Source organism: Bubalus kerabau, chromosome 12, assembly GCF_029407905.1.
Source record: "Bubalus kerabau isolate K-KA32 ecotype Philippines breed swamp buffalo chromosome 12, PCC_UOA_SB_1v2, whole genome shotgun sequence".
Lineage (NCBI taxonomy): Eukaryota > Metazoa > Chordata > Mammalia > Artiodactyla > Bovidae > Bubalus > Bubalus kerabau.
In genome coordinates this window covers 89,044,367-89,067,853 of record NC_073635.1, presented here as the reverse complement: position 1 = coordinate 89,067,853, position 23,487 = coordinate 89,044,367, and the positions used below count along the sequence as shown (strand labels likewise).

At 53.7% G+C, this 23,487-nt stretch overlaps 2 protein-coding genes across 3 annotated transcripts in view; one reads left to right on the top strand and one right to left on the bottom strand.

The window, feature by feature from the left end:
* The window catches only part of COL4A2 (collagen type IV alpha 2 chain), a 160,502-nt gene extending 142,058 nt beyond the window's left edge, over positions 1 to 18,444 (bottom strand). Inside the window, exons 1-3 of one of the 2 annotated variants that reach the window (XM_055543011.1) lie at positions 18,145 to 18,444; positions 16,833 to 16,920; positions 16,676 to 16,730 (exon numbers count right to left, since the gene is read on the bottom strand). In XM_055543011.1, the coding sequence (XP_055398986.1) occupies positions 16,676 to 16,730; positions 16,833 to 16,876 (99 nt within the window). In that variant the 5' untranslated portion in view covers positions 16,877 to 16,920; positions 18,145 to 18,444. Of the gene's footprint in view, positions 1 to 16,675; positions 16,731 to 16,832; positions 16,921 to 17,209; positions 17,461 to 18,144 lie in introns of those variants that run through there. The other variant, XM_055543010.1, reaches the window with a different exon arrangement.
* The window catches only part of COL4A1 (collagen type IV alpha 1 chain), a 142,217-nt gene continuing 136,248 nt past the window's right edge, over positions 17,519 to 23,487 (top strand). The window contains exon 1 of the mRNA XM_055543012.1: positions 17,519 to 17,792. Coding sequence (XP_055398987.1) covers positions 17,709 to 17,792 — 84 coding nt within the window. The 5' untranslated portion in view covers positions 17,519 to 17,708. The remainder of the gene's footprint in view (positions 17,793 to 23,487) is intronic.

Sequence of the window (23,487 nt, the reverse complement as noted above, 5' to 3'; positions counted from 1 at the left end):
GGAGGTTTATGGTACACAATTTATGGTTTATAATTCTACCATCACTTAACAACCACTTAAAATATTGACTCTGTTTCGTAAGTAAAATTGCAGGAAAATGTTATAAAAATCTATTTAGACTTTACTTAGTCTATGGGAAAATAATAATTTTGGTGTATGTGGCTGGAAAAGGCAGTTTACACTCACAATTTTATTTTAAAGGGTCAATTTTTAACAGATGACGGCCAAGAAGCCAGATGTCCCTAGGAGCCAGCGCCTTAACTAATGATGGAAACGAAATTAGCTGGGTGTGGGTCACAGTAGGAGAACTATTTCTCTAGGGGGGGCGGTTAACACTCCAGTGACACCCACAGAACGAATTCCTCTCTTGCAACAACAAGAGCCAATGACTCCAAGCTGAATTTCTTTGTTTTTCGTTCCAACACCCCATCTCCAGCTCTTCACTATAAAAAAAAGGTGCCTAAAAAACAGATAACCGACAAGGACCTACTGTGTAGCACAGGGAACTCTACTCAATATTCTGTAATAACCTGCATGGGAATAGAATCTGAAAAAGCACAGGTGTCTATACATGTGTACAAGCCACCCTCGTGGCTCAGACGGTAAAGAACCTGCCTGCAATACAGGAGAGAAGGGTTTGATCCCTGAGTTGACCCACTCCAATATTCTTGTCTGGAGAATTCCATAGACAGAGGAGCCTGGCAAGCTACAGTCCATGCGGTTGCAAAGGACATGACTGAGCAACAAACACATATGTATAGAAAAATATGAACTGTGATGTTAAAAATGCCTGGGGCTCTTTGAGAGGACCATTCTAAGGCATTCTTGGTTCTTTGTCTCTTACTGGCAAGAATCAAATAAATGCAAGACACGGGCCATTCTGACTCTGAGATGGACTGGCCAGCATGGCTGGCTGGGTGGTGCTTTCTGGATGGAGTCCAGTGTGGTCAGGGATGTGGGGAGAAGCTGCCTTCACCATACAGAGCCGTGGCCCCTCACCTCTGGGGGTGGGCAGGTGTCACCTGGGGTCTAAGCGGATGACTTAGAACGAAGCTCTGGGACGGGACGCCTGGCCCTCCTCCTCCACCATGTGCAAAGTACAAATTCTGTACCTCGAAGGAGACAGGAGAACCTTCAGGAATAGAGTCTCAAGGGCAGACAAAGATGCACTCGGGGACCACGTGATCAAGTCCACAGGAGGGACCTTCCCGAAGCTGCACAGCCTCAGTGACTGTGCAGATCGAGGGTTCTCTCCCCCCACTCACTCATCCTCCACAGTGATCTCCTTTGCAGACATCTGCCTGACAGGTCTGCCTGCTTAATCTCTGCTTGTATCTCTAATATATGCTTGTTCTACATGGAATTTTCCAAAGGACTCTGCGGACAGATGCTTTCACTAGAGATGGTCAGACGCATGACTGACCATCACTGGGGGAGATCAAGTGTCATTCCACGAGGAACAGAGCTCCTTGAACAACTCAGAGAGACAAGAGGCTGGAGGGGGTGTGCTGCCAATTTCATTTCAACAGGAAACAGGCTTCAAGTAAACCCTCTGTGACGCAAGAGTGCTGTTTTCTGTTTTTAATACTTGACTCTAAACAGTTACACTGAAATGTGTTGACTTTTGATCAATATATACACTCTCTGGTTTAAACTGTTCAGACGATGATGAGCTGAGGTTGATGGTGTTAAAAAGACCATTTTTTTTTTTTTTTTAAATCAGGGATAGATGTGTTTCCATGAAACAGGCCACGATGCCCCCTCTCCCGGGCCCTTCCCTCCCCACACAGGCTGTTTTTGTAGCGCTCAGGGTCAAACTCGCTCCCAGGCAGGACGTGACCCCAGAGGCCTCAGCCAGCCCTACGTGTCAAAAGATAAAACGCTTTGCAAAGAGAGAAATTCCTTAACTCTCTCAGAGAACAGAGGATGAAAACAATCTTTCTTTTATCCACGGCTTTCCAAAAACTGCCTGTGCAAGCAAGCGAGTGGAGCGTGTTTCTGTTTTTCTTGCCGCGCGTTAGAAGACTGGCAGCCCTTTTAGAGGCGAGGGGGCCTGGATGCACATGCTCTGCATGGCGAGCAAGTGGCAAACAGGCCCACTGAAGAGTCACAGGCCCCTGGAGACAGCTGTCTAAGCCTTGCTACACAAATTGCAGTCTCTGGATCAGCGGCAGCGCATCATCACCTGGGAGAAGGTTAGAAATGCAGGGTCCCGGGCTCGGCCCAGAACACCGAGCGTGAGTCTGTGGAACCAAACGCAGAGTCTGCCCAGCCCTGCTCTGGCCTGGCTCTTCCGACTCTGGGATCTCAGAGCGGCATTCCACGAGCTTTCTGTGGACTCCATGTCAGGGACTGACATTTCCAGGGGAGGGGGATTTCCCGGGCGTGTCCCCTGCCCCTATCAGCCTCTCAATCCCGGGCCCAGTGGGGAGGCGGTCATGGGGCCAAGTTCAGTTATCACTTTGATTGATAAGTGGGGGTTTGAGTGATGCCCCCCTCCCATTCCATTGGACCGTGTGGTTGGGTCACTGGTTCCTTTTCCACATTCTTACCCTTGACAGAGCTTCCAGAAGCATAAAGGAGGCCACTAGCCAACCTTCTCTGCCCTGAAGAAAAAGCCCAGCTCAGCCCGCAGCCCTCGCTGGCCGAGTGTGTGCCAGGAGACAGCTGGCACCCTGTCTTGCAGAGGAAGCATATTTCGCATTAGTTCGCCTCTGCAGATAAGCCGACGTCTGTCCACCCCAGTAGTTTTCATGCAGCAGCTCAAATTGAGTGCAGCCGCCAAGAGCAGAGCGCACGTCATGGCCGCAGGTGCACGCTTCTGACGGACATGCCCTTGGCCCTGAGCTGGGTGACCTGCACTGGGGTTCTGAGCAAAAAGTCCCCAAAACACTGGGCATGGGTTCTGGCCAGACGCCTGCCTGCCCCTGCCTTGCTGCGCTCCTGTGGCGTCTGGCTGAGGCGTGAGTCAGATCCCAGCCCCCACACTTGACCGGCACTGGGCACCCATGCCCATGTCCCTGCAGCGCACGGGGCCCACGCTCAGGCTCGGCAGCAGGGCAAGCACCCCTCCCTTGGGAGTTTTCTCAGGCCCTCTGCCTGCGCCCCCCACCCCACCCACAGGCTCAGAGGAGGCAGGTAAAGCACGTTTTTGTCTGGCACTCGGTCCCCCTGACTGTCCCCTCCGCTTCCCTGACCCTCACTCGTGTAAACCCTGTGACTTGTCATTTCCGAGGAGCGAGAATTAGAGAGACATGGTCAACACCACCAACTTGCAAGAGGAAAAAAAGCCCCAGCAAAATGGGTGCCAGGCAACCCAGGGCGCCTCGTGCCAACACGTGATATGGTCCCCAGCAGGTGGCTGCTTCTGGGACCACGCCTTCCTCGGGGTGCTGGGTCACAGCCTCCTGACCAGTCCCACCCAGAGAGTGCAGAGGAGACGATCCGAGCAGCCAGCGAGCCTCAGACGAGCCTGTCTTTGGGCTCCTAAACAGTGATGTGGCCACAGGCCCTCAAACTCCACCCCAGAATTCCTGGGGATCAGCCTCGGGTTTTCACTGGACCTACACCCTTGTCCGTTCACGTCTCTCAGAGCGAGAGACCCGCAGTAGGGGCACAGAGCTTGGGCTCAGTGTGCCAGAGACAGGGAGCCTACAGGACTCGCTCTATCCGGGAGTGATCAACACGGTCCGGAAACCAAGACCCACTTCCAGAGGGACACTGAGCCACGCAGAAGCGGAAAGACCAGTCTCAGGGACCCGAGTGCAGAAGCCGTGTGGCCAACGGGCCCATGTACTTTTTCTAAACTTGACAAGAACCACTGAAACCCATCAGCCAACAAAACAGAACTGAACTGTAAAACAATGCCTTAGAAAAGTACAGGAATATTATTCAGCCTCAAAAAGGAAGGAAATTCTGACACAGGCTACAGCAGGTTTGAAACGTCCAGACATTACGCTAAATGAGGTCAGCCAGACACAAAGAGACAGAGACTCTATGATTCTACCAACGCAAGGTGCCTAAAGCAAGCAAACTCATAGAAACAGAGCCTACAGCTGACCAGGGGCTAAGTGAGGGGAAGCAAGAAGGGGCTACCGCTTAATGGGACAGAGCTTCGCTTTGGGATGATGAAGAAAGTTCTGGAATCAGGCAGATTGCCCAACAATGCAAATGTTCTCAAAGCTTCTGAAGGGCAACTTGAAAACGGTTAAGACGGTAAATTTCATGTCGTGTGTGGTTTTAATCACAGGTCTAAAAAAGTAGACAAGCAGCATAGGTTTGCACTAGACAGACACACAAGAGGCCTGGGGTCTCACTAATGAGACCATTTACAAGCGATTAGGTTACAAACACTGCATGTGTATTGTCTGTGATGTATGACTTACGTGTCAAGGTTTTGTTTATTTTCGGGAAACTTATCTAATTTTTAACATATGAAATGCTTAGCAAGAATGAAGAGCTAAGACAACTTTTCAATGTGAGGAGTTAAAAAAAAAAAAACACACCTCATGGAGTCTGCCTTTTTTCTATGTTTACCCTTTGAGACTTTAGTTAATTAAACCCAATGAGGAAGAAAAACCAACGTGAAGGCAAAAATGTCGGCAGAATAAACAGCCTTAGCCTTCTGTCCTCACTCAAGAACTAGGAGGATCAAGATTTTGCCAAAGAATCTGTAAAAAGGAGACAGACAATTCTACAACTGGATGAAATGTAGGTATAAACGTGTGTACGTGTTTGTGTGTGTGTGTGTGTGTGTGTGTGTGTTCAGAGACTCAGTTGTGTCTGAGTCTTTGTGACCCCATGGACTGTACCTGCCAGCCTCCTCTGTCCATGGGATTTCCCAAGCAAGAATACTGGAGTGGGTTGCCATGTCCTCCTCCAGGGGATCTTCCCGACCCAGGGATGGAACCTGCGTCTCCTGCACTGCACGCGGTTTCTTTACCACTGAGCCACCTGGGAAGCACCGTACAGATGTATAACCTCTTTTAAATAAATTTCCTTCCTTTTGGGACACTGTGCTGGCTTTGCTCTCACTTTAATGCACATAGAACGGATGGCCCAGGTTTGACTCTGCTTGAGGAACAAGCCTTTCTAAATTTGAAGCATCACTGCGGTGCAGACAGACATTCCCTATTCTGGAACTTCTAGACAGGAGTCAAGGCGCATCTCAACTGCTTTTACTTCCTAATTAAGGAATTTTGGGACTTAAAAAAAATCCAGAGTGAGCATGACTAACCTTACTTCCTTCCCCCTCTGGAGTAAAGTAATTCATTTATTTCTAGAACATGACATTCCAATTTCTAGATAACAAACCGCTCCCATTGAAAAGCAAAGAAATCCCTCGACAATCACAGTGCAGGAGCTCAGGCTCACGGACCAATCACAGCTCAAGGGCTCAAATGCGGTGCCAATCCAACCACAAGGCAGAGCCAGGTCCAAGGACCGGGTCACCAGTGGCCAGAGGGGCCTTGGACCTCATACAGTATGCTGTGCCTCAGGCCCCAGCGCCTGGGTCTGCGACTGGCCGATGGCTGAGCTTCCGTTTTAATCAAGAACAGATCTGACATCTGTATTTCTGTTCCTGTAACTGAGGTTTTCTGGCTCCTCAGAAAATCACTTGATAGACTATGAAGACTACGTTCTCCCTGGAAGCCGCAGGAAATCCTTTAATGCTTGGAAGGACTGCGTGGTCTCAAGCCCCCAGGGCCTGTTCCTCTGTGACGGTGGGAACCAGACCTGTTCCCTACCATCATTTCAAACATGGATGATTTTTGCCAAAATTGTCATTGTGGTTTTAAACTGTGCAGCATTTCAGAAATGGGAGGAAACGGAACGTGTTTGCTCTTCTGCAGTTTCACAAAAGCCAAGGCAGACAGCCCCCAAATCCCTGCACCGTGTGACTTCATGAGCACAAGCGCATTTCCTTTTCAAGTCTCTGACATTTTGATATTGATAAACAGACATAAAACCTGATATCCACACACACTGGCATAAGGTATACAAACCATTTCAGGCTGTTTGCTGTGAACATTCCTTGTTTTGCATCGGGAAGGGGAGGCTGGGCCATAAAAGCTGATGACTAAGATGAAGGAAATCCTGTCTGAGCTAAGATTGTCTTGGAGAGGAGGGGTGGGGCGGGGAGGGAGGCAGGCAAACCTGGTGGGGGCTGGTAGGAAAGGAAGGTGGATTTCAGACGGGAAAGGAGAGTCTCAGGCCCGTATTTGGACGGTTCTGACAGTCAGGACCATGACCAAGTAAGGAAGAAAAGGATGGGGGTGACTGTCCCTCTGGGACTTCTCGCCGGACTCTTCCTGTTTGAGGGCCCCACTGGCCGCGCTCACCTGGGTGTCCCGGAGGAAACGGGTGGGTGTGTGTCCGTTGCCCCTGACTGCAGGACCCCGCGTGAGCCAGCCCTGCTGATGCCTGTAGGCGAAGGCTGGGGGCGGCCTCTGCCCCTTAGAGGACGACCTCCTCTCCTGAGGCCCTGGGTGTGTCTTCTGTGCCACGGTGCCAAATCAAAGCCTCTTGAGTTTTCTTGCTTTGTTAACTGATACTTGGATCTCAGAATTCTTTGAACAACATGTTCTTTGTAAGTCTTTCCATTTGTTCTGGAAATAATTTAGTCACACCTTGATCTGACTTTAATTAAAATTAACATTCTCTGCTTGGCGGGTGCTTTTCAAACTTGGGAAGTACAAACAGCCATCCAAAGGCTTTGGGAAGACGCCCCGGCACCCATCTCACCAAGTGGACGCACACGCAGTGGGGCCCTGGGGCCCAGCTCAGGCTCCTGGCCTTTCAGCTGCTCCCCCCAGACAGGGTCTCAGTGTCCTGGGTGCCCGTCTGGGCAGGGATGCTCCTCTCCTCTGCCCCCGGGCCACACGCAGGGCACGCGTGCTGCAGCAATGAGCCCACAAGGGCTCTTCTCCCCTCGAAAGTGGGGCCTCTGTGGGCTGCCTGCTCCCCGTGGACACTCCAGGTGGCATGTCTAACTTACAAATTCCGTCAGACAGTTGGAAACGCCTACCCAATTGCATGTGTGTGCAAACACACACACACGTGCACATACTCAGAACACCGCCCTTCCACTGCTCTTGGCCTGTTCTCCTCGGGTACCCAGACCCGAGCCCATGAAGGACGGATGCACACGGCTTGTGAGTGAACAGTATTCCTAGCAGAGTCAGGTCGTAAATGATCTCACCATGACTTGTGACATAGGTATCAACGTTTCTGTTTTATAGTAATACAAAGAAAAGGAGACAGAGAAAGGAAAAGTGACCTTTTCTGGTCATGGGACTCCAACCCAGATGCTGCGATGCTCTTTAACAGACCACGCCTGTCTACATGTAGATGTGTGGGAACTCCGGTGAAAAACATCAGGACAGAAAACACAGTGGTCAGGCAGACCCCGTGCAGGGAGCCTGGCACCGGCCCAGGAAAAAGGAGTCTGGCATCAGGCCGCTGCTGTCCGGGGGTCCCCTGCACAGCCAAGATAATTTAGGAGGGTCTCTTACTCCCTGGGGGTTTCAGTAAATCTCTCTCCATGTCAGGACTCCCAGTTTTCCAACAGGCTCTCCATCTGCTCTGAGAGGATGCTGTGTTTGCACAGCCCCGCCCTTGAGTGGCTGCAGTACACTCGTCTCCACTGCTTGGGATTTTGAAAAGGACCCGGAGAAGGAGGGTTTGGGGACTTTGTCCTGCTCAGCTCCCCCGCCTGCTCCCGTGTCCTCCCCCGAGGGGCTTTCCTCTTGCAGCCTTTCTAGTCTCTGTTCTCAGTGTTCACAAGCCGCTGGTCATCACGCACGCACACCAGTCCCTCTGCAGAGGGACCCCAGAAAGATGCTCCCTAGAGGTCTGCCTGACGTCGTCTATAGACAGTCATTCTCCTCCTGCCTGGGGAGCCCTCATGGAGAAAGGAGCTGGGGCATCCAAGGGCCGTGTGTCTGTGTGTGTTTGAGAGTGTGAGTGTCTTATGTTCTTTATTTCTCCCTCTTATTTCCATATCTATTTCTCCATCTCTACATGGGTTAGTTGCTCAGTCATGTCCGACCCTTTGAGACACCAAGGACCACAGCCCACCAGACTCCTCTGTCCATGGAATTCTTCATGCAAGAATACTAAAGAGGGTAGCCATTTCCTTAGAAGGGGGATCTTCCTGACCCAGGGATTGAACCCGGGTCTTCTGCATTGCAGGCAGATTCTTTTCCATCTGAGCCACCAGGGAGACCCATCTGTCCATCCACTATCTACCTACCTGTCCATCTATCATCCACCACTTCATCTATCATCATCTGTGTGTCTATCTTTCCATCTCTGTCAATCATCTATATGCCTATAATCATTTACCATCTATCTATATTCCAAATCTGGAGAAGGAAATGGTAGCCCACTCCACTATTCTTGCCTGGACAATCCCATGGACACAGGAGTCAGGCGAGTACCAGTCCATAGGGTCGCAAAGAGTCAGATACGACTGAGCGACTAACATGTCACTTATGTTCCATGCAGGTAACAATGTATACATGTATATATGCTGCTGCTGCTGCTGCTAAGTCACTTCAGTCGTGTCCAACTCTTCACAACCCCATGGACTGCAGCCCACCAGGCTCCTCCGTCCATGGGATTTTCCAGGCAAGAGTACTGGAGTGGGGTGCCATCGCCTTCTGCAAACATACATATGTGCATTTTACAAACCCAACATTTTGCGTGTTTTTATCTCCATCAATCATCTATCTACCTGTAATCGTCTATCTACATCCCATGTAGATGACGAGGTAACACAGGTAACACACGTATGTACCGCTTACATATCCAACATTTTGCATATTTCGAGTGTGCACGCACACCCTGTGCCTCAGATCTGCCGGCCTAGCACCGTGGTAAGGGCAGGGCTACGCAACCAGCCCGTCCTGGGCTTCACTCCTTATTGCCCTTGATAAGTGCCCTAGCCTGTGTGCCTCAGTCTGCACACCTGTTAAGCGAGGTGATCGGAACTGTGGGCTGGGATCCGTCTCTGGCACCACACTGCTGTGTTCCTCCCGTGGGAGATTTTAGCTGCCCCTGGGGTTCTGGAATGCTGGAAGCTTCCTTAGGGGCTCCTCTGTCATAAGTTGATCCCGGGGGAGTCCACAGAGACCCTCGTCGGGGATCCCTCCCTTTGTCCAACCTGGAGGCAGGGACAGGGGTGATGGCAGAGGTGGGGAGGGCTGTGGGTCCGTCACCCGTGTCCCACCTTCCATCAGTCTGCAGTTTCTGCCCAGCAGTTGCTCGTCAGCTTTCTTTTTTTCTAATGGACAAACCAGAGCGGGGAGGCACCCAGGGAGCACGTGCCTGTGGCCGTGTCCCCGAGCACAAGCCCTTCCCTCTGCTCACGGGGCCCACACGGCCACACAAAGACAGACACGCACCCAGAAGTGCTCGACACGCAGAAAAACACAGCATTATGTAATTCCCACCAGGTACCAGAAAATCGGCCTGTGTAATCCAACAACACAAATTCTTCCGTAATTCCCACATGGGAGACCACTGACCTGGGCAAAAGCAACAGGATAGGAATTTTAGGGGCGGGGCCGAAACAATCCCTCGGAAAAAATGCAAATCTCTCACAGACAGATCAGCGGTTCCTTTATCATCATGAACAGCTAGCTTCAGCCGGCGAGGGGCAGCATTTAATTGGGGGAAAAATCCACACGGAGAACAGCTGTATTTTAATCTCACCTTCCCTCTCTGCTCCCTGAGTGTATTTCTCATCCAATAGGTCTGTTTCAGGACTTTCAACTCACCGCCCCTTCACTCACGTCCAGAACGGACCCTTCACTGGGTGCCGACCCCGTTTCAGGCCCTGGCTCGTACGATGCCAGGTGAATCAGACCTGGAGGAAAGATGCTAAGTGCCCAATGCCTTGGGTTGCGGCGTCTGTCACTCCAGTGGAGGTAATTACACGAGTCAAGACAAACGCTTAATGTCTACAGAGGTTATGGACGATGATTTAAAATCCTGGCTCTCTAATGGTAATTTGGGCAGGGGGCACTTTAATTAGACTCTGAAAAAGGTCATTTCCAAGGGACAGACGCTCCGGCTGGGCGTGGGATTCTGACATGCACTACAAGCCGCCTCTGACCGGCCAGGGCAGGGTGTCCTTCACGTCGCGGGGGCTTTAGGCTGCTGCGGGGAGTGACAGGCTGTGGCAAAAGCTTCAACACAGAGCTGGCCAGGGCTGCTCTGCTCCTGGGGGTGGTGACAGGGGCGAAGTGTGAGGTGACCACCGCTGGCCACTGGCCATCCTTGCTCCTGGCCCGTGGCTGCAGTAGCAGCTGAGGCCGCTTAATGACTGCTCTGAATTCCTCAGCCACGCAGGGAGCCTGTGCGGAAGGGGGCCGCGGGGACCCTGGACCTGCATCGCTGCTGTCCACCGAGTGTCCTAGACATGCAAGTGGGTGGGCGTGAGGCTCTCCTTTCCTGTACAGCCCCTGGGGACACTGGCCTGACAAGCTGGTGAGCCAGAGGTGTTGAGCATGGAAAGCTCTCCTGGAAATGACACTGGTCTGCAAACCTGCTGTGCCATCCTGAGCTCAGCAAACACCCCTGCAACCACGCTCCCCACCACAGACCCCGCCTCCTCCCGCCAGCCGGGCGAGAAGAGGGAGGCCATTGTAGCTCAGGCCTGAGGCCCCTTGGAGATGCCAAGCTATGGAAACTCCATGAAGACGCCTTTCCACCCCTTCCTGTTAAAGAACTCCACCTGCTGTGGGGACCAAAGCCCTTGCCCCTGGCAGGGGCCACTTCTGCTAGATTGCTTTCTCTATCAGAGCACAGCGCAGGGACACGGTTCCCTCTCGCCGGTCCCTGGGGCACACTCGCTGCGTCTGCACCCGCTGCGCACCTGTCTGTCTGGACGAGGCATGCTTGGAGTGAGTGCGTCATGACTTCTCAGTCAGCCCGTTCAGTCGCTCAGTCGTGTCCAGCTCTTTTCGACTCCCTGGACTGCAGCACGCCAGGCTCCCCTGTCCATCACCATTTCCCGGAGCCTGAGCAAACTCGTATCTGCAGGATATTACTTTGAAATGAATGCTACTGGCTAGAAAGTTGCAAAGAGAGTTTGGAGTCCCCATTCAACCCTTCACCTGGACACGAGGATGTCATGTCAAAGTTTTACATAACTTCTGCCCATTTGTGTCAGAACTAGAGATTAACACGAATGCATTCACCAAATCACAGACCATCAGCATTACCCAGTTTTCCCACCAGTGTCCTCTGTCTCTTCCAGGATCTGATCTGGGGTCCCACACTGCGCTGAGAGGAGCACTGTCCTGACAGAAGAACTCGTGGCTTCAAGGGCAGCCTCGTGGAACACGGTGGAACATATCCGAACAGAACACCCAGTACGGGGTGGGGCGGGGATAGGAGACTCCAACATGGGAGGCTGATCCAGGCGCCCGAGGGCTTAGGATCCAGGGGGTGTGGTGGGGCTGCAGGCCCGTCCTTTGAAATTCCCTCCCTGACCACATGCACAGGGCTGAAGAAACCCAGAAAGTCTCCCTAAGATTAGACACCTTCTAGTCCTCTTTCGTGTGGGCATGAGCTAACCGGCTCCGCTCGGGTCCAGCTCTTTTCGACCCTATGAACTGTGGACCCACCAGGCTCCTCTGTCCTTGAGTTTCTCTAGGCAAGAACACTGGAGTGGCTTGCCACGCTCTCCTCCAAGGGATCTTTGCCTAATCCTCTTTCATAAATAATCAGAAAAGGGAAAAAAGTCACAGACCCCTAGGGAGGTGATGAAACCAGGGTGAGTGAGTCATTCAGGCTTGTCCCTGGAGAGTCTTATTAAGGGTGGGAGCAGCCACCAGGGAGGGGCCAGGAGGTGACCACAGATAACCTATGTCCTCTCACCGCAGCTGATCAGGTATTGTTCACACAAGCTCCCCCACCCCGGCCGCAGATAAGCAGCCCGAGCAGCATATTACAGTCAGCTCTGCAGTAGCCCAGGTGCCTGCGTGCAACAGCACCCCCTTTCCTGGGGTTAAGCTGGGAAGTGCGAGGGTCCAGCCTGGGGACAGGCCTGGGACAGCCGGGGGACCCCGTCCTCAGCTCTGACTCTACGACTGCCCAGGATGACTGACCTCCAGGAGCATCCCAGCGCAGACACTAGCTCCGCCTCTCAATGTTCAGTGACTGGGCTCTGGGGTCACCCAGCCCCTTAGGAGCCACGCCCGGGTGGAGCTTGGTCAGCCCCTAACTCTGCCGTGTGGTCCCTGGCCTCGGAGGCCACCAACTCCTGCACAGAACCAGCTGAGGCCTGGGCCCACCACTCACCCACCGCCTTCCACGTCCGCGATGACGCCATCAGGAGATTGACTTCACAGCCTCCTCTAAAGTCCTCTAATCAAGGGTTCTTAGCTCTTTTTCAGACTGAAAGTACCAGACATTCCAAAACCACCACCTTCCACGTGCTAAGACCTTCATTACATTATCGTCATTGAAAAGGGTTATCCTGTCGCACTGGTATCTTCCTCTCGCATTTTCTCTATCATCTAATTGAAGCTGGTCGCCTATTGTTCTTTTACCCTCTCCTCAGGAAGACAGACCATGCTTTGATTTTTATTATTTTAGTAAAATCCTTGTGTTCTATTCTAGAACTTTTCACTTGAATTCCACTCCCCCCTCCCCCCTCTCTGGTTCTAGGTATACCCATGGGCAGTGGGGAAGCCAGGGGCCCTCTGACCCCCGTGTACCTGCGTCTGCTCTGGGATGCTGGGACAACTCTCTGACATGATCAACTTCAGCGGTCAGACAAGCCACGCAGAGAGGAGTACTTTAAGAGCGTACCAGAGAGCTGCAGACTTGCTTGATTTTCCATTAACAGAGGAGGAACCTTGTGATATTTCCCTTCTTCGGAGGGACTTGGGCTTTGAACAATAGGACTAGAGCTCCAGGGAACTCTAGGGAAGCCCTGCTCTTCAGGAGGTGAACATGGGGAATGCGTGCAATCCACTTGCCATAACTTATCGATAAGCTGATTGGAAGAAGAGAGAACCTGAAGAACAGATTCCTTCTCTTTCTCTTCTTTCCTTGGAGGGAGGGAAAGGCGTGGCAGCGTGCAGGAGCACCCAGAGAATTTTCCAGAGCCTGGAGCCGTGGGAGGCGCCTGGAAATCCAAGCTGGTGGGAAGGCAGTCTGGAGCCCAGCACTTCCTGGGGCCACACAGCGCCTGTGTGTCCGGCTCTCCTAGCTGGCCCCTGATACCTGGAGAATCTAAGGTCCAGGCTGGGGTCAGGAGGTCAGCCCAGCCCACAGCATGTTTGATCTCTGGGAAGGCCTTTGTTCTCTGGAATTCTCCCCCCACCCACAGAACTGCACAGGACTGCCCTCCTAGATCTGTAAGGCTGCCATTCCATCTCTGGAGATAAGAGGCAACAGCGATCTGTGGGGGCTCACGTGCCCAGGCAACCCATCTTCAAAGTCAGGGCTGTGGTCACTGAGGACAGGCTGCCTGCCGGGCACCCACAGCCCGGCCCCGCCCGCAGGCTGGGCAGCTGCAGGAAGGCACGGCGAAAGAGGGCAGCCCCCCCCAGACCGTGTGTGTCCCCCCTGGGCCCCGAGCGCAGGCTCCTGGGGGACCGTGGCCTTTCCTCCCACTGGACGCCAGGTTGAGTGGCCTCTCCCTTGCTCTGGGCTCCTGCTCTTCAGAGCAGAGCAGCAGAGGAGGCGGGAGTGACTCCCCTTCCTGGAAATCAGCCGGTGGGCTTTATTCGGCTCACGTCCGTCCAGAGCAAGGAAACCACGGCCAGGAGACCCAACTGCTGAAACTCAGTAGTTGACTTACAGTCTGATCCTGGGAAATCGAGCTGTGGGGAGGCGCCTGGGTTCACACCCGCTGCTTACAGAGAGACACCGTGGGCGAGGTGTGCTTAAACTCTCTGTGCCTGTTTTCTACTCTGCAAAATGGGGATAATAAGAGTTACCTACTCAGGTAGCTGTGCTTTTCTATGAGGCTCAGATGGATTAAGGCACACAGATCTGCTCATAGCAAGTATTCATTAATTAATTATTCACTTCCTCTGCTAGCCATTGTCAGCTGCTTCTGCCACATAACTCTTCAGGTTACGATCAGCAGCCAGTTTTACTAAACTGACCTACCCCTGGGAAGACTCTGGCACAAATGGGCAAAGAAACAGGATTCTTGAGTGTGGCAGATAGAAGCTAGGCAGGAACTGGACTAGCCACAAGGGGGAAAGGATTTTTAATAAATACAGTTAAGGATTAAGGCAATATTGCAAGAGTAACAGTAATTAAAGCCAGTGGTCAATAAGAAGATAGTTAAGTGGAAAGTCTATTGTTGAACATTACAAATGCTGTGCCTGTTGAATAATTTGTAGCAATATGTCTCTAGTAAAATGACCCAGAAGTATCTGTTTTTTAGAGTCTAAAGCAAAGAGAAATGAAATAAACCTGGAAGGGACTCCAATGCCTTCCAACCCAATACTCTAACTCAGTGGTTCCTAAACTTTAGCACCAAGTGGGAATGCAGACACCCAGGTTCTACCCCAGAAAGTCTGATCAGGAGATTTGAGATGTGGACCAGAGTTCTGAATTTTTAACCAGCCTTTCCGGTGCATGTAAGGGTCTAAGGACTGTCCTCTGAGAAGCACTGCTAGGCAATAAAAGCTCTGCATCCCATCACAGGGCCAGGCGGCAGGGACTCGGATGGGTCTGCAGCGTCTCAGAGGCGTTAGGGGAAGGCACAGGTGTGCTGCATCCCACCAGCTGGGGGATGTCCTCTTCCTGCTGAGAATGACGGAACCTGGCTTGGGATTGAGGAGATCAGGGCAGAGCTGCCTTTAGTTCCCAGGTCTTCTGACATGGGCGCTTCCCAAGTGCTGCTAGTGTTAAAGAACCTGCCTGCCACGCGGGTTCGATCTCTGGGAAGATCCCCTGGAGAAGGGAATGGCAACCCACTCCAGGATTCTTGCCTGGAGAAGCTTACAGACAGACGAGCCTGGTGGGCTGCAGTCCGTGGGGTTGCAGAGAGTCAGACACGAGTGAGTGCGCACACACACACACACACTTCCGACACAGGGCCCTTTCTGCCAATTTTAGGCTCAGTCCCACTAAGATTCTCATCATCCTCTGGAAGGAAAACGCTCATGTTTACGAAAGTGGTTAAAGGGGACAAAGGGGTGTGGGAGAGAGAGCTGGACAGTGCACAAACCAGGCGGGACAGGGTGTCTTCCTTTGCAGGGGTCACTCGCTCCTTCTCTGAGTGTGTGTGTGTGTGCGTGTGCACGCATGTGTGTGTATTGCCCCCGCTCCCAGCTCTGAGCCAAGTCTTGCATGTCATGTGTGCATAAGGATTCATAAGGGTCGATGGGCTGGTTCAAATATCTAGTCTCTGATCTTAAATCTGGGATGTGTGGAAAGGAACGAGACACAGCCTGAGCTGGAAGAAAACTGGCCTAGAACCCTCTGGCCAAAGTCTACAGAGTTCTCTTCTGACTCCCAATCTGGGCCCTGACCTGGAGGAGAAGATGGCAGAAAGGGGAGGCTCCAGGTTCCTCCCCAGGCTGGACAGTGCTTCCTCGCTCTCAGTCTGCAAAAATCCTCGGTTGTGTCACATGAGGACAGAAAAATGTTGAAATAACAGAATTTAAACCAAGCCCTGAACACAGCTCTCCACTACCCAGAGTGGGGATGCCGGGGGGTGGGGAGGCGCTCAGGGGAGCCCCCCAGACACCAGATGCCCTGATATTCCAGCAGACAGAGGAGGAGAAGGGGAATCCAGGACCCTGGTAAGTCTCCTTGATTTTCAGTCCCACCTTAAACATTTGGGTCCTCAACTGAAAGCAACCAGCAGACCTGCGACAGCCGAGCCACACTACACGGAGCTCAAGAGAAGTGGCTCCGGTGACAGGGTACATCCCACAGTGCAATCATGGCACAGGAACGATGCTCACAGCGTCATTTCGAAAGGCAGGGCTTGTGGGGAGGCACTTGGGAAACAGGGTCCCTGGTGGGGTGGGAACCTTAACAGCCCCGCCTTGGCTCGTCCCTGGCCAGGGCGCATCTTGCAAGAAAACGGTACTTTCTGCCATTGTTCCCAGTTTCCAGGAGTACCAAGTCCCAGGTCCTCCTGCCCACCCCTCCCAGAGCCCCTCATTCAAAAGAACAAGAAAACTCTGCCAAGGGCAGGGACCCCACACCAGTTTCTGATGCCACACAGGCCATTCTCCTCCCAAGCCTGGCGCCTGGTAACCACGTGTCTGACTGCCTATAGACCCTAAGGCCCAGCTTTGCTTCTAACCAGGGGCTTTGCTCAAACGAGGGGAAAGGATGGGGCGGGTCATGTTTTTAATAATTGGTTCCCAAGGATGAGCTGACGCCTGTAATGCACAGGATTGAAGGGGAACCCAAGGGAAGGTAAACCAGAGTCCTCAGGGAAGGCGGACTTTCTCAAAGCCTGGGCTTGGTACCGGCTGCCCAGGACACACAAGCACACAAGGGGATCGGGAGCGCGCGTATACACACACACACAGACACAGAGACCCACGCTCAGATGAGCACGCACAAGCTGCCTTCTGGCAAGGTTACTCGGTGACCCAACCAAGTGCCAAGACGGTGACCCAAGAGCCAAGATTCTCTCCGGCTCGCCAATCAGCCCAGAACAAGAGTCAGGACTTACCGCCAGGACGCTCTGGGCCAGCAGCCCCACGGTCACGGCCCCCAGCAGCAGCCACCTGGGTGGGAGAGGAAGAGCTCCGTGAGTGCGTGGCCCCAGCGTGGCAGTTCCTAAAAGGACGCGCGCGCGGGACCCAGGGGCCGGGCAGAAAGTCGCTTACCGCCGTAGGGCAGGGCGCGCGGCGGCGCGCAGCTCTCTGTCCATGCTCGCAGTCCGGCCCCTCTGGGCTCCGATCGGTCCCTATGAGCCTGGAAATTGAGACAAAGAGGGCTTAGCCTGGCCGGAGAGGGGGCATCCTCGCCGCACGCCTCCGATCGCAAGACGGAGGAAAGCGGGGGGGTGGACCGAGAGTCGCCCCGCGACCCCGCCGGGGAGAGGGGAGCCTGCCCCCCCAGGCCAGGGTTGGGGCCGCTCCGCAGCAGCCGCCTCATCACCTCTCCCCTGCCCGCTCCGAGAGCCAAGCGTGCAGCCCCGGCGGCACGGGGCGCCCGCGTCCCTGCCCTCCGGCGGGTCCCGGCGTCTCGGGGCCGCTCTCACCTCGGGCCTGGCTTCAGCGGCGGCGGTCCGCTCGCATCCGCCCTCCGGCAGCGCCGCGGGCGGCAGGAGTGGCGCGATCGCCCTCCGGGGCCGGCCTCGGGCCCGCGCGTCTGCCCTCAGAGCTCGGCCGGGTAGGCGAGCGCGGGGCGCGCGGCGGGCGGCGGCGGGTGCCGAGCGCAGAGCCCTGCGTCCCGATGCGCGGCGGCCACAGTCGCCCGGCCGCGCGCTCGGCGGCCTCTTACCCGCGCCGCAGGGTCCTCCCCCTTTGAGGCGTTGCCCGCCCCCGCCGCCGAGGGGAGGGGCAGCGCCAACAAATTGGGGAGCTCGCCTGGCCGCGCTCAGGTCTCCGCCGCGAGCCGCCGCGCCCGGGACGGTGCGCCGCGCTCGAGCCCCGGCCCTGCCAGAGTGAGCCGCCCGCCGCCGCCTGCGAGAGCCCGGCCGCCGGCTCTGCCGTCCCTCGCCGCCCCCCGCCGGTCCCCGCCGCCCCGGGCTCGCCGCCATGGGGCCCCGGCTCGGCGTCTGGCTGCTGCTGCTGCTCGCCGCGCTCCTGCTCCACGAGGAGAGCAGCCGGGCCGCGGCGAAGGTGAGTCCCGGTCGGCTGGGCTGCCGGCGTCCCGCCCTGCGCCCCGGCGCCCCGCGCGGCCCCTTTGTCCCCGGCCGGAGCCGCCCTCCGGGCCCGGGGGTCGCGCGCGCGCGCGCCGCCGCCGCCAGGAGCACTCTCCTGGCCGGTCCCTGCCGGGGCCCCCGTGGGCTGCGATGGCGCACGCCTTAGGGAGCCGCCTTTGTTGTGGGCTGGGTAGGGGCGAGTCAGGGGACTCCTCGGGAGGGGAGCGAGAGAGCAGAGCTTGGTGCGCCCCGCGCGGCGTGAGGGTACCCGGGAGTCCGCGGGACTTGAACTCACACCTCGGGCTCGCCTGGCCGCCGGGCGCCCTCACCTGCGCCGGGCGCCCGAGGGGGCCGGGGCGGGAAGGGTGGACAGGCGTGCCCCGTGCTCTTCGGAGCCCCACACATGTGCCCGGGCGTCGCTCTGGGCGTGTTTCTCTGGAGCTTTGGAGACTCTGGTGGTTGATGCTGAACAGTCCTGGGCCCTTTGCCTGGAAACAGCTGTCTTCTCGCTTTCCCACGACTTTGCTGTCGCCGAAACACGCTAAGGAGCAGCGGCGGGCCTTTCTGTCCTCCAGCTTTCAAACGCTTCCAAACTCCACTCTATGAGTTTTATTAATATACCAAAAAAAAAAAAAAAAATTGAAACCACGCTATATCTGAGTGTGAAACCAAAACGAAACTCCATCTATTGTTCTGTGCAGAGATTGTTTTGCTAGTTTTCGTTTCCTCGGGCTGTGTGTTTGCCCAGAAAGGATCTGGGACTGAGGCTTGCAAGAGTGGAGGCGTCCAGCTTTGGACGATCCCTGATGTGCTGCTGTTCATTACTTTTTTTCCTTCCCCCGAGACCTCAGCTGTTCCCCACCGTCACAGACTTGCAGACAGAACCCCAGGAACGTGTGGCTTCCCCCCCAACCCCCCAACTATTTAAAAATGATGTTACTGCTTTTGGCATTTCCCACTTACTCTTTAACTGTTTCACATAATTTGGCTCTCAGGTTTTTTTTTTTTTGTTTTTCCTTCTCTTAAAGAAGAATGAAGCTCACTGACTTGATTATATATAAATGATGAACTGTTACTTGCCGGAATGAACTGACAATATGCATACATACCTTGGAACTGAGTCTGGCTCTTGGCTGGCTGCTGTCACTGGGTAGGGAACGACACCAGTGGTTAGCTTCAGATTTTTTTCTTGCAGCCCAGAGGCCAGCCAGCACCCTAGTCGGTTATTGAAACGCTCTCTGGTCATGATGACAAAATGCTTCCAACAGAGGCAGCTCTTGAACTCTTTATTTGGGTCTAGAGCTTCTGACGCAAAGATTTCACACTTCCAAGGAGAGGTGGCAGGGAAATGAGAGAAGTTCTCTGTTTGGAATATGAAGCTCTGTTTGCACTTGAGTTTTCCTATTGATGATATTAGCAAAGCCAAGCCCATCGTAAGAGGCGGCTTTTTAATTAGCTTCGAGCGTGAAGCAGGAGCCACTCAGTGAGTGAGAAGCCAAACTCATTGCTGTTGAGTTTGGGATTATTTCACTTTCCTTGAATTTTTCTTAAAGCCCAAGTGCATGTTCCTGTCCTGGCTTTGCTTTATCCCTCACATCTCATGTTATGTTTTAAGACATCTGGCAGGTGGACACCCTCTGATCACCAGTTAACTTCATGGGTCTTATCATTTTGTCATATTTTTTTTCCTGGTTTAACCAAGAGAGAGAAAATGTGTTAATATGCAAATAGCTTATTTCTGTATGAGAAAATCCATTTAAAAATAATATCTGGCTAATTTTAAAATTGGTCTCACTTTTCATGCCATCAGTAACTTTTTTTTTTATTTTTTAAACTTACCTCCTTCCAAAATCAACTGTTAGGGGTACCAAATAGTTGAATAATTTCCATATTGATCTGAGCAAAATATCATTTAAAAATGCATTTCTAATGATAAGATGCTGCCCATAGACCAGATCCTAATTCAGAAGCCGACACAATTGATTCTTGGATTGCTGGCTTTCCTGGGTATCTGAGCCTGTGTTGCCTGCACTGGTACACACAAACACCACCTACTGTGTGTCAGGCACAGGCTGCCCTTGCCGTTACTATTACGCACAAGAAAGGTGTTTGGTTTTATGTTGGGTCCTATGTGCTATGGCCATACTGTTCATTTACTAGCGGGCAGGTTTCCTAAGTCAGGGATTTTTTTTTTTTTTTCTCATCGCCACACTCCTCCCTAACTTTTCTTTCTTAGGCAAGAATGGAGGAGTAAGATGCAGACCCAAGAGAAAAATCTGCCCATAAAGTTATGATTGAGGGTCCTCTGTTCTGAGTCATGCAGTCAGGAGCTGAATAAATCCTTCCTTCTGCAGCCTCCAGACGCCCCCTTTCCGACTGGTCTGTGTGATGCTTCTTGACAGATTACTTCTCAGGATCAGACATGTGAACTTCTCCATAGCGTGGTGATGCCCGCCTAGGGTGCTGGCATCTCTAGACTATTAGTCACTCTTCTGGGACTGAATGACCTAGAACTTGGGTGAAGGGAGGTTGAACTCCCATGTGAGTGTGGCCCACGTTCTTCTGGGAATGTCAGTTAAATGAGAGGGCTGATTTCTGACTTAGTTCCCGAGACAGCACCATGAACCCAGTCCCTGGAGGGGGCTTGGTGAGGACAGAGTCTAAACCATCACGCTCTTCACATCTGGGCTGCCTCTCGTACCAACCAGGAGAAAAGTGTGCAACCCTTGTGTGTGAGTGCACACTCACAAAATTATGAATGTGTGTGTTAATGCTTCCCTGGTGGCTCAGATGGTAAAGAATTCACCTACGGGAGACCAGGGCTCAACCCTGGATTGGGAAGATGCCCTGGAGAAGGGAATGGGAACCCACTCCAGTATTCTTGTCTGGGAAATCCCATGAACAGAGGAGCCTGGCCAGCTACAGTCCATGGAGTCCCTGAGAGTCAGACATGACTGACTAACACACACGCGTGTGTTAATGGTGTAGGCATACACACACACACACACACACACACACACACACAGGACTTAAGGACCAGAGGGTCCTAAATGTTGTGTCTGCTTTCATTAAGCAGATTATTTCCGAGGACTCGGTAACCCCCTGCCTCAGTTTCCCTGGCAGATCTGCCCTCCGGCCCAGGATCCTGCCTTCATCCCACACGTGTGCCCCAGTGTGGCTTCAGGCCACACCCTCCACTGGACATTGGCTGTGCTTCAGAGCGTAGACCCTGCCCTCCCCCGCCAGGAGGGCTGCGGTTTCCTGAGAAATAGAAGGAAACAGGCCAATACAACCCAGGCTGGCAAATGCTACAGTCAGTGCGAACCCAGGGCCATAGGAGCACCTAACCCAGCTTTGGGAAAGTCAGGGGAAGTTCCAGGAGGGCATCCCACCTCTGAATCTGGGAGAGGAACGGGAGCCGTAGACCCAGCTTCTTATTTCCCTGTGAATCGCCGTGTGCATCACACTCAGAAGCTTGGACGGCCCTTCCCCAGCCCTTTCACCCCTCAGGCTAGGCTGTCTTTGCACTGAAAGATGACCTTGAGGGCTTCCTTCTCTGAGATACCAGGATACCACTGCTTCACTCACAGTTGTGATGTGCAAACATTCCCCTGGGAGGGGTGGAGACACACTGATGGCCCGGGTCTTGGAGAGCTGTGATAAGACCCCTGCTCACACCAAACTGGGGCCCTCTCCAGAGCTCGCAGATGGCTTGGGATGTTTGCAGAGTTGCAGCACGGATGACCGATCGCGGGTGTGAGTGCTTTAGGAGCTGAGCTGGAAAACCTCCCCTCAGTGGGGCAAGGCCGTGAGGGGATTCTCAAACCCTGCGTTATTCATTAACAAGACTGTCTGCAGATTTCTTGGAACTGGTAAGGATGGTCGTCCCTGAACGAGTTTGGTTATCTAGTTAAGAACTGGTAGAGCTTTTGCAGAAAAATTGAACCCACAAGTGATGCGCCGAAACGAATCCTTTTAGAGTTGGGGGGAGGGGGTGGTGTCTATCAACGAGTAATTTGCAACTCTTGTTTGGGTGAGGCAATGTTTGCTCTAAGGATGGTTTCCTCAACTGGACGAGTATTGGCCTCCTGAAAACATCTCCCCAGCAGATTGGGTATTCTGAGTGCTGGGGCTCCAGTAAGCAAAAGCAACAATAGAATGCCTAAAATAATATCATCAGAGCATTGCTCTTCCTGCTATTATTAAACAACCACTAAAAAAATGTGAGCTGTAGAACAGAAGACATATCCCACCCACTCTGGTGCACACAATGAAAGGGGATGTAAAACAAAATGCTCTGCTTGTCAGCGTGTCCTGAGGTGCTCACCACTCTGAGTGGCTTTGGAGGAGCCTTTGTGGTTTGGCCCTCGGGGACCGCTTCCATCCTGTGTTTGATGCCATTGTCCTCCTGGCCTTCATTCCCTGACATCCGTTTGCCTGGAATCCTTCTATTTCTCTGCCTCTCTGTTCTTCCAGACCCCTCAGTCTGGGTGGACCGCAGGGGTGGGCTCCAGCCGGCTTCTGGCTCTCTCCACCCTCCCCACTCCCATGATCCGTCGGCATTCCGTGAGGGGGACACCAGACCTTCCTCTGGAACCCCAGGCTGGTGTCCACACTCTCTTGAACATCTTACCTCTGCTGTCCTGCGTTAACACTCTGCCTGTGCCATGAGCCCAGTCGTGTCCCGCCCTCTGTGACCCCATGGACTGTAGCCCGCCAGTTTCTTCCGTCCAATGGATTCTCAATGCAAGAATACTGGAGTGGACTGCCATTTCCTTCTCTCAGGGCTCTCCCCGAAGCTTTGATCACAGACTTAACCAACATGACGAGAACCGAGCTGCCATCCTTTACCCAGACTGACTGCCCTCCTCCACTTGCCCGTGCTGGTCACTGACGCCCCTATGTTTCCTGACGCTCGGCTCAGGGACCGTGGCCTCGTTGGAGACGCTTGTCTCTGACCTTGTGTCCCCGGGCACTCGCTCTCCCTCTCCCCCTGCTGTCCACTCCTCCGGGTCCCCCAGGCTGGCCCTTCCAGGACCCCCGCTCGGGCAGGCTTGCTGCACACCCCTCCCGGCTCTTGCCCTCTTTCCCGCCTGTCTTCTCTCTAGCATGTTCCTCCCAGTGTCCTGAGGCTTCAGAGATCCCTCATGACCACGTGATTCCTCTGCTCGCCATCCCACAGCGGCTACCTGCTGTCTGACCAAAGGTCCCCCGCCTCTTTGGCTGGGTGGCTTTTTTGGTTTGTCTGTTTTTTAATGAAGACTTGATTGCTTACAGCCGTTTTAGGTTCGAAGCAGAATGGAGAGGAAGATCAGAGCTTTCTCACACACCCTCTCTGACCCACAAGCACAGTGTCCCCCAGTATCACTGTCCCTCCCCAGGTGGCACGTTAGGTCACAGCTGATGCACCTGCCCTGATGCATGATCGTCATCCAAGGTCTGCGGCGGACCTCAGGGCTCACTCACCTCTGTATCTCCTGCGGGTCTGCACGGATGTGTAAAGGCACGTAGCCCCCACTGCAGCATTCTGCCGCGTGTTCCCACTGCTCTGAAAGGCCTCCTGGGCTTCCCAGGCGGTTCAGTGGTAAAGAACCCTCCTACCAATGCCAGGGACAGGAGACATGGGTTTAATCCCTGGGTCGGAAAGATCCCCTGGAGAAGGAAGGAAATGG